Source organism: Monodelphis domestica, chromosome 3, assembly GCF_027887165.1.
Source record: "Monodelphis domestica isolate mMonDom1 chromosome 3, mMonDom1.pri, whole genome shotgun sequence".
NCBI classification, from domain to species: Eukaryota; Metazoa; Chordata; class Mammalia; order Didelphimorphia; family Didelphidae; genus Monodelphis; species Monodelphis domestica.
The window spans coordinates 89664416-89679354 of NC_077229.1; the positions used below are offsets into that span (position 1 = coordinate 89664416).

The 14939-nt window shown below is 42.9% G+C and overlaps 1 protein-coding gene across 2 annotated transcripts in view; it reads left to right on the plus strand.

The window, feature by feature from the left end:
* HDGFL2 (HDGF like 2) overlaps nucleotides 1-14679 on the plus strand; it is a 29752-nt gene extending 15073 nt beyond the window's left edge. The window contains exons 5-16 of one of the 2 annotated variants that reach the window (XM_007488920.2): nucleotides 3771-3887; nucleotides 4392-4466; nucleotides 5852-6002; nucleotides 6185-6260; nucleotides 6526-6823; nucleotides 6910-7013; nucleotides 7546-7616; nucleotides 8408-8478; nucleotides 9571-9672; nucleotides 12338-12551; nucleotides 13171-13300; nucleotides 14029-14679. In XM_007488920.2, the coding sequence (XP_007488982.1) occupies nucleotides 3771-3887; nucleotides 4392-4466; nucleotides 5852-6002; nucleotides 6185-6260; nucleotides 6526-6823; nucleotides 6910-7013; nucleotides 7546-7616; nucleotides 8408-8478; nucleotides 9571-9672; nucleotides 12338-12551; nucleotides 13171-13300; nucleotides 14029-14128 (1509 nt within the window). In that variant the 3' untranslated portion in view covers nucleotides 14129-14679. The remainder of the gene's footprint in view (nucleotides 1-3770; nucleotides 3888-4391; nucleotides 4467-5851; nucleotides 6003-6184; nucleotides 6261-6525; nucleotides 6824-6909; nucleotides 7014-7545; nucleotides 7617-8407; nucleotides 8479-9570; nucleotides 9673-12337; nucleotides 12552-13170; nucleotides 13301-14028) is intronic. The other variant, XM_007488921.3, reaches the window with a different exon arrangement.
* Nucleotides 14680-14939: the final 260 nt, after the last annotated feature.

The window sequence follows — 14939 nt, forward strand, 5'->3', positions numbered from 1 at the left end:
ATTTAATTAGATGATTTAGAATATTTTTCCATGGTTACAAGACTCATATTCTTTCCCTCCCATTCCCCCACCACCTTCCCATGTCTGACACACAGTTCCCCTGGGTTTTAAATGTGTCATTGATCAAGTCCCATTTCCATATTATTAATATTTGCACTAGGGTGACTGTTTAGAGTCTACTTTCCCAGTCATAGCCCCATAGCAATTGTTTTTCTTTTGTTTCTTTTCCCACAGTTCTTCCTCTGGATGTGGATAGTGTTCTTTCTTATAAATCCCTCAGAATTGTCCTGGATCATTGCATTGTTGCTAATAGAGAAGTTCATTACATTTGATTGTACCACAGTGTATCAGTTTCTGTGTACAATGTTCTCCTGGTTCTGCTCCTTTCACTCTGCATCAATTCCTGGAGGTCATTCCAGTCCCCATGGAATTCCTCCACTTTATTATTCCTTTTAGCACAATAGTATTCCATCACCAACATATACCACAATTTGTTCAACCATTCCCCAATTGGAGGGCATCCCCTCATTTTCCAATTTTTTGCTACCACAAAAAGCATGGCTATGAATATTCTTGTACAAGTCTTTTTCCTTATCTCTTTGGGGTACAAACCCAGCAGTGCTATGTTTGGATCAAAAGGTAGACAGTCTTTTAGTGCCCTTTGGGCAGAGTTCCAAATAAAAGGCAAAGGTTTAAAAAAAAAAGGATGAGAATTGAGAAAAGGCCATTACTTTTGGCAATTAAGAGATCATTAGTGACTTTGGAGTGAGCAGTTTCAGTGGAATGAGATTGGGAGCCAGATTGCAAAGTTAAGAAGGAAGGAAATAAGCATTTAGTAGGCACATACTGTGTGCCAGACACTGAGCTAAACACTTTCCAAATATTATCTCAGGTGGTCCTCACAGTGACTCTGAGGTAGGTGCTATTATTATTCTCATTTTGCAGACGAAAAAAACTGAAGTAGATAGAATAAGTGACTTATCCAGGGTTACTTGGTAAGGTATCTGAAGCTTAATTTCAGCTCAGGTCTTCCTGACTTCCAGGCTCAGCTATCCCACTGCACCAGCAAGTTGCTTTTCAATTAGAGAAGAGAGGAAAGGGAGTGGAAGCCTCAATTATATGTGAACTCCTAGAGGAGTTAACTGATAACAATCAAGGATGGATGGTTCAAGTGTAGGTTTTTTGAGGAAGGAGGAGAAATGGATATGTTTGTAGGCAATAGGGAATGAGCCAGTAGATAGACAGAAATTAGTCAGAATAGGAATAATAGAGGAAGCAATTTGCTGGAGAAGACAGGATGAAATGGGATGAGTAGGATCAAATCCCCTCCCATCTTCAGATTGGATTGCAACCTCAGGCATCCCCTTTCTCTGGTCTTTGACCTCTCCTTATCTCCTGTTTCTTTTCCTGCTGCCTTCAGAGATGTTCAAGTCTTGCCAAACTTTTATTTTTTAAAACCTTTACCTTCTGTTTTAGAATCAATACTAAATAATAGTTCCAAGTCAGAAGAGCAATAAGGGCAAAGTAATTGGGGTTAAATGATTTACCTGTCTCTGCTTTTCCTATGTCTCTAGATCACACTTCCAAACTAGGAGAGTTTCTCAAAGTTCTATCCTAGGCTCTCTTCTCTCTTCCCTCTGTATTCTTTCTTGGTAACCTCACTAGCTGTTGTGAATTGAACACAGGTGACTGTAGATTTATGTGGCCAGCTCCAATCTCTTCCCCAAGCTTTCTCATATTTCAAACTGGATGTCCCAGAGACATCTCCAACTCACCATGTTCAGAACTGGACTCCTTATCTTTCCCCTAAACAAATGTCCCAACTTTTGTCTCTCAGCTTTTTAAGTTTGGTATCATCCTTGACTCCACACTCTATTCATACTTTGTATCCAAGCATATTATACCCCCACAGGCCTTCTCACATCCAGCCTCTTGTCATTTCTCGTTCAGATTGCAACAGCCTCCTAATTGCTCTCCTTGCCTTTAGTCTTTCACTATGAGGTTTCTTCCCACACATTGTTACCAAATTTTCCTTCAGTCTAGATCTCACCCTGTGACTCCCATATTTAAGCAACTCCAGAAGCTTCCTCTTGTCTCTATGATAAAATAAAAACTACTGCTTTAGCTTTGAAAGCTTTCCCCAACGTAGCCCAATCTCTTTCCAGACTTATTGCCCTTTATTTCCTCTTCTTGCACTCTTAACTAAACTGGCTTTCTCTCTGTTCCTCCTTCATCTCCTATTCGTGGTCTTCTGTACTGACCATTGGTCCCTCATACCTGAAATAAACTCCTTCCTTCCTGCCATTTCACAGTCCTCTTTCTTTAGAATACAGCTGAGACATGATCTTTTGCATAAAATTCACACTCTCAAATTACCTTGTGTTTAATGACTGAATATGTTTATATTTATTAATTTTATATTTATGCCAAATATATGATATTTGTTGTTTCCCCAAATAGAGTTAAGCTCTTCTTTTTGCCTCTTCCATTTTCTTTCTGTTTAATTCTATTCTGGGAAATATGGCAAACCTTTTAGAGACTGAGTGTCCAAATTGTACTCTCATGGCTAATGAACTGCCCCCTTAACCCAGATAGGGGAGGGAGGAAAGACTCCCATTGGGCTACTGGGCAGAGGGGGTGGGTGAATGTCCTCAGGCTCAGTGGAGAGGGGGAAAGGAGCAGTCCTCTCCAGCACGAGTGCCATAGATTTGCCAATACTGCCCTATACTGATAGCCTCCCATACAGGATGCCTTTTAGCAGAAAGAGATAGTTCCATTCTTTCTGCTCCCATCCCCAATCCCAAGTACAGTGTCTTGACTGATTATTACATGTCATTGTGCTTAGGAGTTGGGGATACAGAGACAATAGTGAAACAGTCCTTGGCATTAAGAGCTTGTATTCTCTAGGATGAAACAACATGTTCATATAGAAATAGATAAGAAATAGATACAAATAGAGGTAAACTGAAGTTTGGAGTCTTGGAAGGACTCCCACACAGAGATTTACACCTGCAGAGGGATCAGAAAGTAAGCAAATATCCAGCATCCAGGCAGATTCCCAAGGTGCAGGTCAAAGCATAGCCAATGAATTTGGCAACTAAGAGATCCGTGGAAGAGCAAGAAATGTTATGTACCTTAACTTAATTCAGTGATATCACCATCTTCCCCCTCCCCCATCTGAGCATTTTGGCTTTTTTTTTTTTGGTCTTTAGAATGTTTAATATAGTGATTATGTGATTTGGTATGTTGTTCTTTTTGCTTTGATTTCCTCACTCTGCAGTACTTTATGGGACTTTTTGTATTTCTTTAAATTCTTCCTTTTTTGCTGTTCCTTAAGTGTTCTTTCTACTTCATGATAACAGCTTCTTCAAAGGAGAGATGTGAATTTAGGATGCTGTTTGGCATTGATGATTCTTGGACTTGTCATCCAAAATGGCTAATGATGTTCAGGCCAGGTGATTGATTCCAGAACCTTTTCCCAACTAAAAACAGCTCTTGGTTTATGTAGGCAAAAAGTTGTTCTTGACACTTCTTTTACCTTTTCCATTTTCATTCTGTTTTATTCTCTTCTGGGCAAGAAGCTTTGACCTAAACCAAAAACCTTCCATACTGGGTACCTCTTAGGTTTAGAGTGGATTTGGGGCTCTTCTACCCTAAGAGGGTAGCAGGCAGGGTCTCCAAGGAGTGGGGGAGTAAAGAATGGTGGGAGAATCACAGGGGAGCAGTGGCTTTTTCAGTTTCTGGCATATCTGTGCTTTTTCTTTTTCAAGATGCCAGTGGCTAAACGGGCACGAAAAGCCTCCAGTGACCTAGACCTGGCCAGTGCAACTCCATCAGAAGATGAAAACTCAGAAAGCTCATCAGAATCAGAAAAAAACAGTGATCAGGTGAGTGTGGGTTTGGGTCCTTGGTAGGAGAGAAGTTGTTTAGGGAAAGACACCTGGAGAGAGCAGAATTCCTATTCTATTTGATTCCATTTTTCCTTGACTTGGGAGATCATAAAGTATAGTTGGAAGGGAACTTAGAGATGATCTAGTTCAGTCTCTTCTTCTGACAGGAGATAACTAAGTCCCAGGGGAAAAGGAATTTCCTAGGGGCCTATAACAAATGAATAGTAGAGCCAGGCCTTGAACCTCAATCTCTTTACTCACAGTGAAGTGAGTTGGGAGTCATAGTCTTCTGTCTGCCCCTCAGGTGCTTTGCTGATAATGTTATTGGCTTCTATACTTGGGAAGTTTTGGTCCTAACTTGGATTCCCTGTATGTTTCCTTAAATCTGAGACAAAGGGATTTTGTGAGATGGCTTTGCAGAGTGACTGAGGCCAGAGTGGGTGGGCCGTCTGGCTTGGCACAATACTTAATGTCCTGTCAACTCTCTCCTATTCCACTCAGGATTTCACTCCAGAGAAGAAAACTGTTGTCCGGGCCCCACGGAGGGGCCTAGTTGGAGGAAGGAAGAAAAAAGTGGTGAGCCCTCCTACTTCTTCTTTGCCTTTGGATAAGCTTTGGAGGCTTCCTGATAATGTAAACTGGATTGGGACGAAGAACAGGACTTTAGGGGCTCTTCTGAGATGTTTCATTTATGCAACAGATAATTGCTGAGCACCTACAGTTGACATAGCATGGCAGTTCAGTCTCTCATTACCTCTTGTTTGGATTGCTATAGTAGCCAGTTCATTAAGTTGGAAGTATCCACTGGGCAGGTAGAGATGCACAGCCAGAGGCCAGAAAAGAGACCTCAGCTAGGTTTAGATCTGGGCATGGTCTGCATGTGAATGGTAACTAAGCCCCTGGGTGATGAGAGAAAAAGAAAGAGAAAGGAAGAGGCCAAGGTCAGAGCCTCTACTTTCCTGCCTCTCTGTCTTTGTCCATACCATTCTTAGGCCCAGAGTGCCCTTCCTACTATTTTTTTTTTTAAATAAAACCTTTCTCTTCTGTCTCAGAATCAATACTCCAAATATCAGTTATAAGGTAGAAGAGTGGTAAGGTAATTGGAGTTAAGTGACTTGCCTAGGGTCACACTAGGAAGAGTCTGAGGCCAACTTTGAACTCAGGACCTTTTGTTTCTAGACTAGCTCATTAATCACTGAGCTACCTAGCTGCCTCTCCTTCCTACTATCTTAATTACTTTGCCCTCTAGCTCTGTCTTTTAAAATCAGAGGGCCCAGTTTCTTTATGAAGCTTTTCCTCATTCTTTCTCTCCCTACCTCCCCATCACCAAAGTATTCTCAGTAGTCTTCTGAACTCTCCTAGCACTTTTCACCTCTGACATAAACTGATCTAATTCTACTTGGTATTATAGTTATCTACATCATCTAGATTGGCAGCTCCCAGAGGGCCTAGAGCACGTCTCTCTTTATGTCATTAATGACTGTGCTTAGCACAGAATGATTGCTCAATAATTAGGAAATTGTCGAAGCTCAGTCCTTGAAGGAGCTTATTCTCTAGATGGGGAATGAAGACAGATATGGAAAAAACACCAGGCACAATCTTACAAAAGCATTAATTGCCTATTGTATTACTTTGATTACATGCTAGTTGAATTGCACATAATTCCTGGAAGGGTATGTTAGTATTATTGGAGTGGTTGGAAAAAGCTTTGTGGAGGAGAATGGTTTTTGACCAGGACCTTGAAGGACATAGAGGGTTGAGGTAAACTTAGACGATGGAGGAGACTAATCAGAGATGATATGGCTGGTGTGGAGGATCTGTATTGGGGGAACAGTGAGAGGTGAAATTGGAAGGTCCATCATTCTGAAATGACCTTTTGGCTTTTTATAGTTACCAAACCTTTTGGCTCCCTCTGTCCTCACATACCTTCCCTAATTCTTCCTCTTCTCTTATATTTCCAGAAGGTGGCTTCGGGTTCTGATTCAGACTCAAAGGCTGATTCAGAGGAGGCTCACAACAAATCAGTGGTTGTGACAAAATCAGACTCAGACTCCGACTCGGACTCCGACTCGGACATCTCTGTCAAGAAGCCTTCCCGGGGCCGAAAACCAGGTAGAACCTCAGTGGGAGGACCAGGCCCTCTTGTTCCCTTGTTTGCCCCTCAAGGATCCTGTTTCCTGAGGTGGTGGGGTGTGCTTTGTGGGGGCCCTACTTCTTCCTTGTAGGCTCCCTTGGGCCAATCTCCCTCAGATTGAGAGGCATCGGGGGAACATTACATTCTTTTTGCCCTCTAGTTGAGAAGCCTCCCCCCAAACCTCGGGGCAGAAAACCAAAGGTAGAACGTGTTCCCAGCAGCTCTAGCAGTGACAGGTGAGTGTGGTTTAGGGCCTGGTGTCTGAGATGGAGAGATGGGCTGGGAATCCAGGCTGTGGACCCCCAAAGATTGTTGTGCTAATACCTGGCCAGGAAGGGAATTGGACTCTCTCTTGCTGGTTCTCTGTGCCATCCTTTTGAGGAGGGATTCTTTCAGCAATATACCTAGGTTTAGGGGAGTGGGCAATGGATAGTTAATTTGTGTCCTTTTTCCATGGCACTTGCTGATTTTTTTTTCTCATTGGCCTTCCCACTCCCCCAGTGACAGTGACAGTGAAGTGGACCGCATCAGTGAGTGGAAGCGAAGGGATGAGGAGCGGCGTCGGGAGCTAGAAGAGAAACGGAAGCGGGAGCAAGAGGAGGAGCTCCGACGACTTCGGGAACAAGAGAAAGAAGAAAAGGAACGGAAAAAAGAAAGGGCAGAGAAGGAGGACACACACCCCAACAGTGATAGCAGTGAGGCTGAGATCAAAGATGATGAGCCCATCAAGAAGAGGGGCAAGAAAGGTCGAGGCCGAGCCCCTTCTACCTCTGATTCAGAGCCAGAACTAGAGAAGGAGGTGAATGGCCTAGAACTTGGAGAGTTCTTAGTTCTGGGCTGCTGCTTTCCATCTTTCTGACTGCCATTGCCATGTGCTTGTTCTAGGTGAAGAAGCCAACAAAGAAGCCACAGTCTCAATCCTTAGAGCCATCAAAGAAACCAAACCAGAAGGAGAAAAGAAGTCGCCCAGAGGAGAAGTCCCGAGCCAAGTCAGCACCAATCCATATTCCCTCTTTCCCTCATTTCTGTTCTTCCTGTGGAAATGATCTCTTTGGGGCCTCATTCTCCTTGTTTCTGGGTCTTGGCTAGACCTTTTGTCCCTTCTGGGAGTTTCCTCACAGCTCTTGGACTATGTTCTGGAGCCTGGTTGAATGGAGTTTACTTTTTCCTGGGTGCCTATCAGGGTGTGTTGAGAACCGCTATCCAAGGGGAACAACTGAGAAATACATTCTCCCAGGTCTTGGTAGGGAGGGGGAAATCCCTTTCAGAGGTGGGTGGATTTTGCCACATCCCACAGTTTTGGAGATTCTAACTCTTTCTTTCATGATCTTGTCTGCTAGGGCCATTGGGTAGTTTTCATTCTGAAGAATTGACATGCTGGTCTAGCCCTGGAGGGAGTCTCTCCCTCTTCCCCCCAGTTACTGTGACAACATGAATATTTAGAGGATTGCAATAGCTATGTAGGGCACTAGTCCAGCAAGGGCCTTGGTGGTGAGGGTAACAATACCCAAATCCTTCCAGGCCTGTGAAAGTGGAGCGAGCCAGGAAGAAGTCGGAGGTGCTTCCAGAGAGGAGGGTTGAAAAGAAGAAAGGTAAGAAATTGAGCTTCTCCTAGGGGAAAGTAAATGGTGGGACTCTTGGTGCTTGTGATTGGGTGGGAGAGAAGGAGATGGCATTGTCTTCAAATGCTGAAAAATCCTGTAAACATGTAATGATCATGGCTCCATAACATTTCTTTCCCTCTTTTATCATCACTAAGATGGTGGAATTGCCCCATACCTACCCTCTGTGACTTTTGTTCTTTTTTAAGGATACCGTTTATTTTAGGTGGGCTTTTGTGTGGGTGAACATAGAGTCCTTTGGTTGTGATAAGATGGATGAAATCTAGTTCTAGGATGACTATAGCATGATGACAATAAAAAGAAGAGTAATCATAGTATAATAATCATATTTAAGATTTATAAAGTTCTCTATATCTATAATCACTTCATTGGGGAAGGGGAGAGCACTCAGAATTTGGATACAGAGGACAGAGAACTCTGCATGCGAGCTCAAGTTCCATTTAGGGTACTTATTCAGTTCAAAAGAGGGAAGTTCCACCTCTGATACTTATTAGCTCTGATGCCAGATATCATTTCACTTTCCTGAGTCTCAGTTTCTTCATCTGAAAAATGAGTATATTGACACATCTCTCTGGATGGTTGTGAAGATCAAATAAGACAACGAATGTAAACTTCAGTTTATTATTCATTCAGTGGGCATTAAGTATGCCTATTATAGACAAAATTATTTGGAGATTTTGTTTTAAGAACAGGATGTCTGCTTTCATTGGTTTGAGTCTTTCTCTTATTTTGGGGTATGACTGTTCTCTCCTGCTTAACAGAACCATCTGTGGAAGAGAAGCTACAGAAGTTACACAGTGAAATCAAGTTTGCCCTGAAGGTTGACAATCCGGTAAGAGCTGTCTTAGACCCCACGTGTTTACCTCTGCTCCAGAAATCTAAGCACTAGTTTGATTCAAGAGACACAGAAGTCTATCTCTTCCATTGTGGGGTTCATAGTAATACTCTTTTCTTCATTCAATCCTGTCCTTAGAAACTTCCCTCAGAAACCTCCTGGTAGTAGGGAGGTAACCTGAGTTCTTGAACGGTCTATGCCAATGGACTCCAGGCCTGTTGTCCAGGTATACAAACTGTCCGTGGTATATAGGTCAGCCATCAGAGAATCATTTTTTTGGTCACAACAATGTATGTTAGGGTGTATTGAAAAGAGGCTATAGTCTGCATATTATTATAGCAAATTCAGTGTTCTTCTCTTATTCTCACAACAAACCTATGTGGCAGCCAGGGCCATTTGATGAGCAAACTGTGGCAAAGAGATGTCAAGGGTCTTTTCTTAAGTCATAGAGTGAATTAGGTCTGCTGGTCTAGAACTCATTGTTTTCAACTGTACCGTTCAGCATGGAGCCCAAGCCTCTGTCTGCTTCAGATTTTTCCCTTTCCCTCCCCTAATTTCTTTTGTGCTTGGCTGCCATTCATATGCTGTCTCTTGCACAAACTTGGGACTTACTACTGAGAAGACTGGTACTATCAGGGACCTTTTGGTTGGTCAAATAGTGGTTGTTATAGGGGCAATCTAGCATTGAAATTGTATGCTGTCTCACCACATGGTGGCGCCCAGAAAGCAAGTTTGGGGCATTTTCCCAAGGTTCTCCCCAACCCATCAGTCTTTCTTGCCATCAGCCTGCCTGTTCTTTGTTTGTGGCTGTCTTGGGCTTCCTAGTCAATCAGACAACACAGATTTGTTAAAAAGGCTTGCCATGTGACTGGCGGCATTCTACGTGCTGGAGATATAGCACGTAGCATGGTGGTGCCAGGACTGGGGAGTCATAAAATCTGGCAATGCTCTTCCAGGATCCCCGCATTTAAATTGTTGCCTTATTGATTCCTATCAAGCCCAACTCTCCTAATCGCTCCACTATGATTTCTACAGTAGTAGTCCTAGGCCTACTGGTGCTCACTTAGCTTTCTCTTCCCCAACCTACAGGATGTAAAAAGATGCCTCAGTGCCCTGGAAGAGCTGGGGAGCCTGCAGGTGACCTCTCAGATTCTCCAGAAGAACACAGATGTGGTGGCCACATTAAAAAAGGTATAATAGGAACTGCTGGGGGTGGAGGGGGGCAGATAAAGGCAGGACACATGGCAAGATTGGCCTGGTGTGAGGACAGGGCCATAATCCATAATAATTTCTGGCATGACCTCTGAGGACAGTGGGCTGAATGACTATTGGGTGGGGGTATTGCAGTTCAGCAGAGGAATCCATTGGAGTAGAGATTTAGTTACCAGGAAGAATAATTTTATAAGGATGATTGGTTGGAGAAAAGCATGCCAGCAAAATTACTCTAGTACAAGAGAATAACAAAGGGATTTAAGCCTTTCTCTTGTGTTTAAAAAGTTAAGCATAAGGGGACAGCTGGGTAACTCAGTGGATTGAGAGCCAGGCCTAGAGATGGGAGGTCCTAGGTTAAAATCTGGCCTCAGACACTTCCTAGCTGTGTGACCCTGGGCAAGTCACTTGAGCCCCATTGCCTAGCCCTTATTGTTCTTCTGCAAGACAGAAAGTAAGGGTTTTATTTAAAAAAAAAGTTAAGCATAAGATGAAAGGATGGAGTGGCATGGGTTGTATATGTGAGGATGGGATGTGAAAGATACCTGGCAACTTTTCATGGATTGACTGCAAGCTTGATACAGAATAGCAGTGAGATGTGGCTGGGTGATCTCAGGTGGCATTCATAGAGTATGGTGTAGTTAAAGGAATTTAAGGTTAGTGCTTTCCTCTTCCCACATCAGAGGACTTTCTGCCATTTGAGGGTCTGTTATAGGAATTGTAGGTATTTAATCAGAATAGGAGAAAATTTAGGGAGTGGTCATATTTTTAATATTTAAAGAATTATCATATGGAAGACTATACTAGTTTTGTTTGACTCAGTGGGCAAAACTAAGAGCATTGGGGTTTGGGAGTGGAGAATGATGGGAAAGCAGATGTTAATTCAGCATGAAGGAAAAACTTTTGAACCATTGTCTGAAAGTAGCATGGACTATCTCAGGAGGTAATAAACCTGGAAGACATCAGTTGGAGCCAGATGACCACTTGGGTCTGTTGTAGTAGAGACTCATATTTCATTGGGTGATTGACCTCTGAGGTCCCGTTTTGTTTTGTTTTTTTAATTCAGTTTGATTTTACTTCCAGTTCCGAATTCTATCCCTTCTCTAGCCACTGAGGAGGCAAGAAATATAATACCCATTATATGAAGTTGTGCAAAATATATTTATGCATTAGCTATGTTTTCAAAAAATAAGAAGGAAAAATATGCTTCACTCTGTATTCTGAGCCTGTCAGTTCTCTATCTGGAGGTAGATAGCATTTTTCATCATGAGTACTTTGGAATTGTGGTGAATCATTCTATTAATCAGTTATTAAATCTTTCACAGTTACTTACCTTTACAATATTACTGTTGTATAAATTGTTCTCCTGATTTTGCTCACTTCACTTTACATCAGTTCATGTAAATCTTTCCAAGTTTTCCTGAAACAATTCTCATTATTGTTTTTTAAAAATATCCTTTACCTTTTGTGTTAGAATCAATATAATTTCAGAAAAGGGGTAAGGGAACTAGGCAATTGGGGTTAAATGAATTGTCTAGGGTCACACAGTTAAGAAGTATCTGAATCCAGATTTAAACCCACAACCTTCCATCTCCAAACCTGACTCTATCTACTGAGCTGGCCAGCTGTCCCTTCTTTATCATTTCTTACAGCATAATAGTATTCCATCACATTCCTATACCGTAACTTGTTCAGCTATTACCCAATTGATGATACCCTCAGACTCAAGTTCATTGCTACCACAGGAGGAGCTGCTGTAAATATTTTTTGTACATTTGGGTCCTTTTCTTTTTTCTTTTACCTTTTTTGGGATATATACCTAGTAGTGGTATTGCTGGGTCAGAGGGTATGCATATTTTCAGACTATTGCACATAATTCCAAAATTGCTCTCCAGAATGACTAGACTTGTTTACAATTCCACCAACATTTCACAAATGTAACTATTTCCCTACATCTTCCCCAACATTTGCCATTTTCTTTTTCTGGCATTTTGGCAATCTGATAGTAAGTTATTATAATTTTATTTTTTCTGTTAGTGATTTAGTGTTGTTTTTTTTTTAAATATGGTTTACTATTTTTGATTTGAGAAAACTGTTTATATCTGAAAACTACCTGTTCATATCCTTTGACCATTTATCAATTGGGGAATAACTCTTATTCTTATAAAAATTTGGATCAGTTTCTTATATATTTGAGAAATGAGACCTTTATCAGAGACACTGTAAAAAAAGTTTCCTGCTTTTCTTCCTCTTCTTTTTTTAAGCCCTTACCTTCTGTCTTAGAATAAATACTAAGTGTTGGCTCCATAGCAGAAGAGTGGTAAGAACTAGGCAATTGGAGTTAAATAACTTGCCCAGAGTCACACAGCTAAGAAGTATCTGAGGCCAGATTTGAACCCAGTACCTCTTGTCTCCAGATTTGGTTCTCTATCCTGATTTTCTTCTAATTTTGGCTATGTTAGTTTCTTTTGTGCAAAAACAAACAACTTGTTAAATTTATGTAATCAAAATCATATGGTCTTTTGATAGCCAGGTAACTATATCTTACTGTGGAAATGGCTATTGTAGGCATTAATCAGAACGAGGGAAGGGAGTGTGGTGAACTGAAGTTTTTTTCTCATCCTGAGGAGGGATATTTTGCACCCAGATTCGCCGTTATAAAGCCAACCAAGAAGTGATGGAGAAAGCAGCAGAAGTCTACACTAAGCTCAAATCGAGGGTCCTGGGACCAAAGGTTGAAGCAAACCAGAAAGCTAACAAACCTGCACTGGAGAAGGTCAAAGCAGAGGTGGAGAAGATCGAAGATCAGTTGGCAGGAGGGGAGGCCCCTAAGGAGAAGACGGAGGAGGAGCCTAGTGCTGGTAAGGGGGTAATGCCCTGGTTTCCCCTCACCTGTTCCCTTTAAGGCAAGTGGGAAATTAGAACTCCTGAATCCTTTTATACCATTGATATTCTGGGAGATGAATTCTTAGAAAGACAATGTGACTTAAGACTTTTTCAGACAGACCAGAGATAGCTCCTGTCCTGGGTCTCTGGGCATTTGAGGAATATTCATAAGACTTATGGGGGCAGAGGCACTTCTAGCCTACACCAAACTTATCAAGCTCTTAGGTTGGCCTGATGAAGACAGTGTTCATGCTGAGGAGCCCATAGGATCAGGCCAAGGTAAAGAGGGTTTAAAGGTAGTCTTGCAAATAGGACAAACCCTCACTTTCTATCCAGAGCCATATTATGGTTCAAGTCCTCTTGCTGCACAATGATCATTTCATGTTCCTTAGGCTTCTTTCCCACAGTTTAGTTTTTCAGTTGTTTGAAATATATTTGTCAGGATCTCTAGGATAGGTGTCAGAAGGACCCAGGAGGGGATGAATATGTACCAATTTGTGTGGTCAGATTAAAGTTGATTTTCTTAGTGACCAGGTGCAACAGCAACAATCCAACATGGAGTAAGTTTCTCTTGGATCTCTCTTCCTGGCTCAGATATTTCCACTCCTGTGAATGGTGAGTCTACAACCCAGAAGGGGGAGAGTGGTGAGGACAAAGAACAAGAGGAAGGACAGAATATGGGAGAGGGGCAGAGATGCGGCTCATCTGAAGACCTGCACAACGAGTGAGCAATGTTATGGGCTGCCTTTATGGGCAGAGAGGGGAGTGGATTTCTCTGGAGAGAAGGAAGGAGGTGTGGTATACCTAGGCTATCACTGGGCCCCAGGATGGGGCCTCGGGTCTGTAGGACTGCTGCCATGAGCTTGCTCCCAATCAGATGGCCTAACAGAATCTTTAAGTCAATATTTTCTCTTATGAGTTAGAAGGGTCCTCAGGGATCCTCTCACTTTATTGATGAAGAGGGAGGAACCTGATGTCTGGAAAATTTAAGTAACTTTCCTAAGGTCACACAGGTGGTAGATAGAGAAAGGATTAGCACCCAGGTCCTTTCATGTGAGCCTTTCTGTAGGCTTTTTAGCACATTATTTCTCAGATGGGCATCTAAAGGCCCATCAGAAGACCCTGCTGGTTAAAGGGAAGCTGCTTGGATGGGTCTTTGTTAAGAATGGGTCCCATGACAACCATTGGCCCAGTTTATTGCTGTTACTGAAGATTGGAGGTCTGATTTATTGGGAAGGCCACTTAAACTTAGCTGGTTCATCCTGTCTACCTCTTCTTGGACTGTCACTGACCATTGGCTGTAACTTAGCCACTGTGGCAGCAAATGGTCCTGCTTGATGAGGAGGGATACCCCTTTTCCCCACTGCCCCATTGATCACCTGTAGTTACTCTTCCAGCATTATCTTTGGAGCCAACACCTGACCCCTTTTCTCCCACCTTGCCTCCCCCCAGCAACATTCAAGAGGATCCAGAACTGGACAGGCCAGGGAACGACCGGCAGGACAGGGAGAGGGTTCGGATGGACTCGGAGTCCCTTGATGAGGAGAGCTGAGGTCCTGGGGTGTGCTGCCCCCGGCCTCTGCCTAGCCTTGGGTTTGAGCCCCTTCACTAAGTTACACAGTAGATGATGTATAGGTCTTGTCCCCCTCCGGTCCCCAGCCTCTTGTGAAAGCTGAGAACTTTGGGGGAGACACTGTGCTCTTCGGTTGTATTTGTCCCCTTGGGTTTTTTTTTCCCTCACATAATTTCTGTGATTTCAAAACAAGATGAAATGAATATAAAGGGTTTTTTAATGAAAAAAATTCATTTTTATTGGCTTGGTTTTCTGATGTGGTTGACTGCAGCGGAGCCTGAAGCTGAGAGCTTGGCCAACTTTGGGGCAAGACAAGAGAAGAGGCACTGCCCCCATTAATGAGCAGTGAGCAGCAGCTCTGAACCAGCAGTGTTTCCAGCCTGGAGTCGGGCATGGGTGACTGAAACAGGAATGGGGACAAGAGCCTGAGCCTATTAGGCTTGGATTCCCTGGCTCTGCTCACAGCTGAAAAAGTTCATCTTTACCAAAAAAGAAGAAAGAAAATAAAAATCTAAACTTTCTGGCTCAAATGAGGCTGTGGTTTGAATCTTCTCCCATTGAACAGCCCAGTGCCCAGGCCAGCCACTGTCAACCTTTGGGCAGATGTCGGGGACAAGCTGCATGGGACATGCAGAACATGAACCGTTGATCTTGGACTCGGCCTTGCTTTTCAGGTGGAGGTTGGCTGGACAGGTGGAGCCCCAGGCCACTATGCATTTGTATTAAAGGGGGAGTGTTAGGCCTGGGGGGGCTTCCATGGTGAGCCCTGAGGCTCTTGGATGGGCCCCTT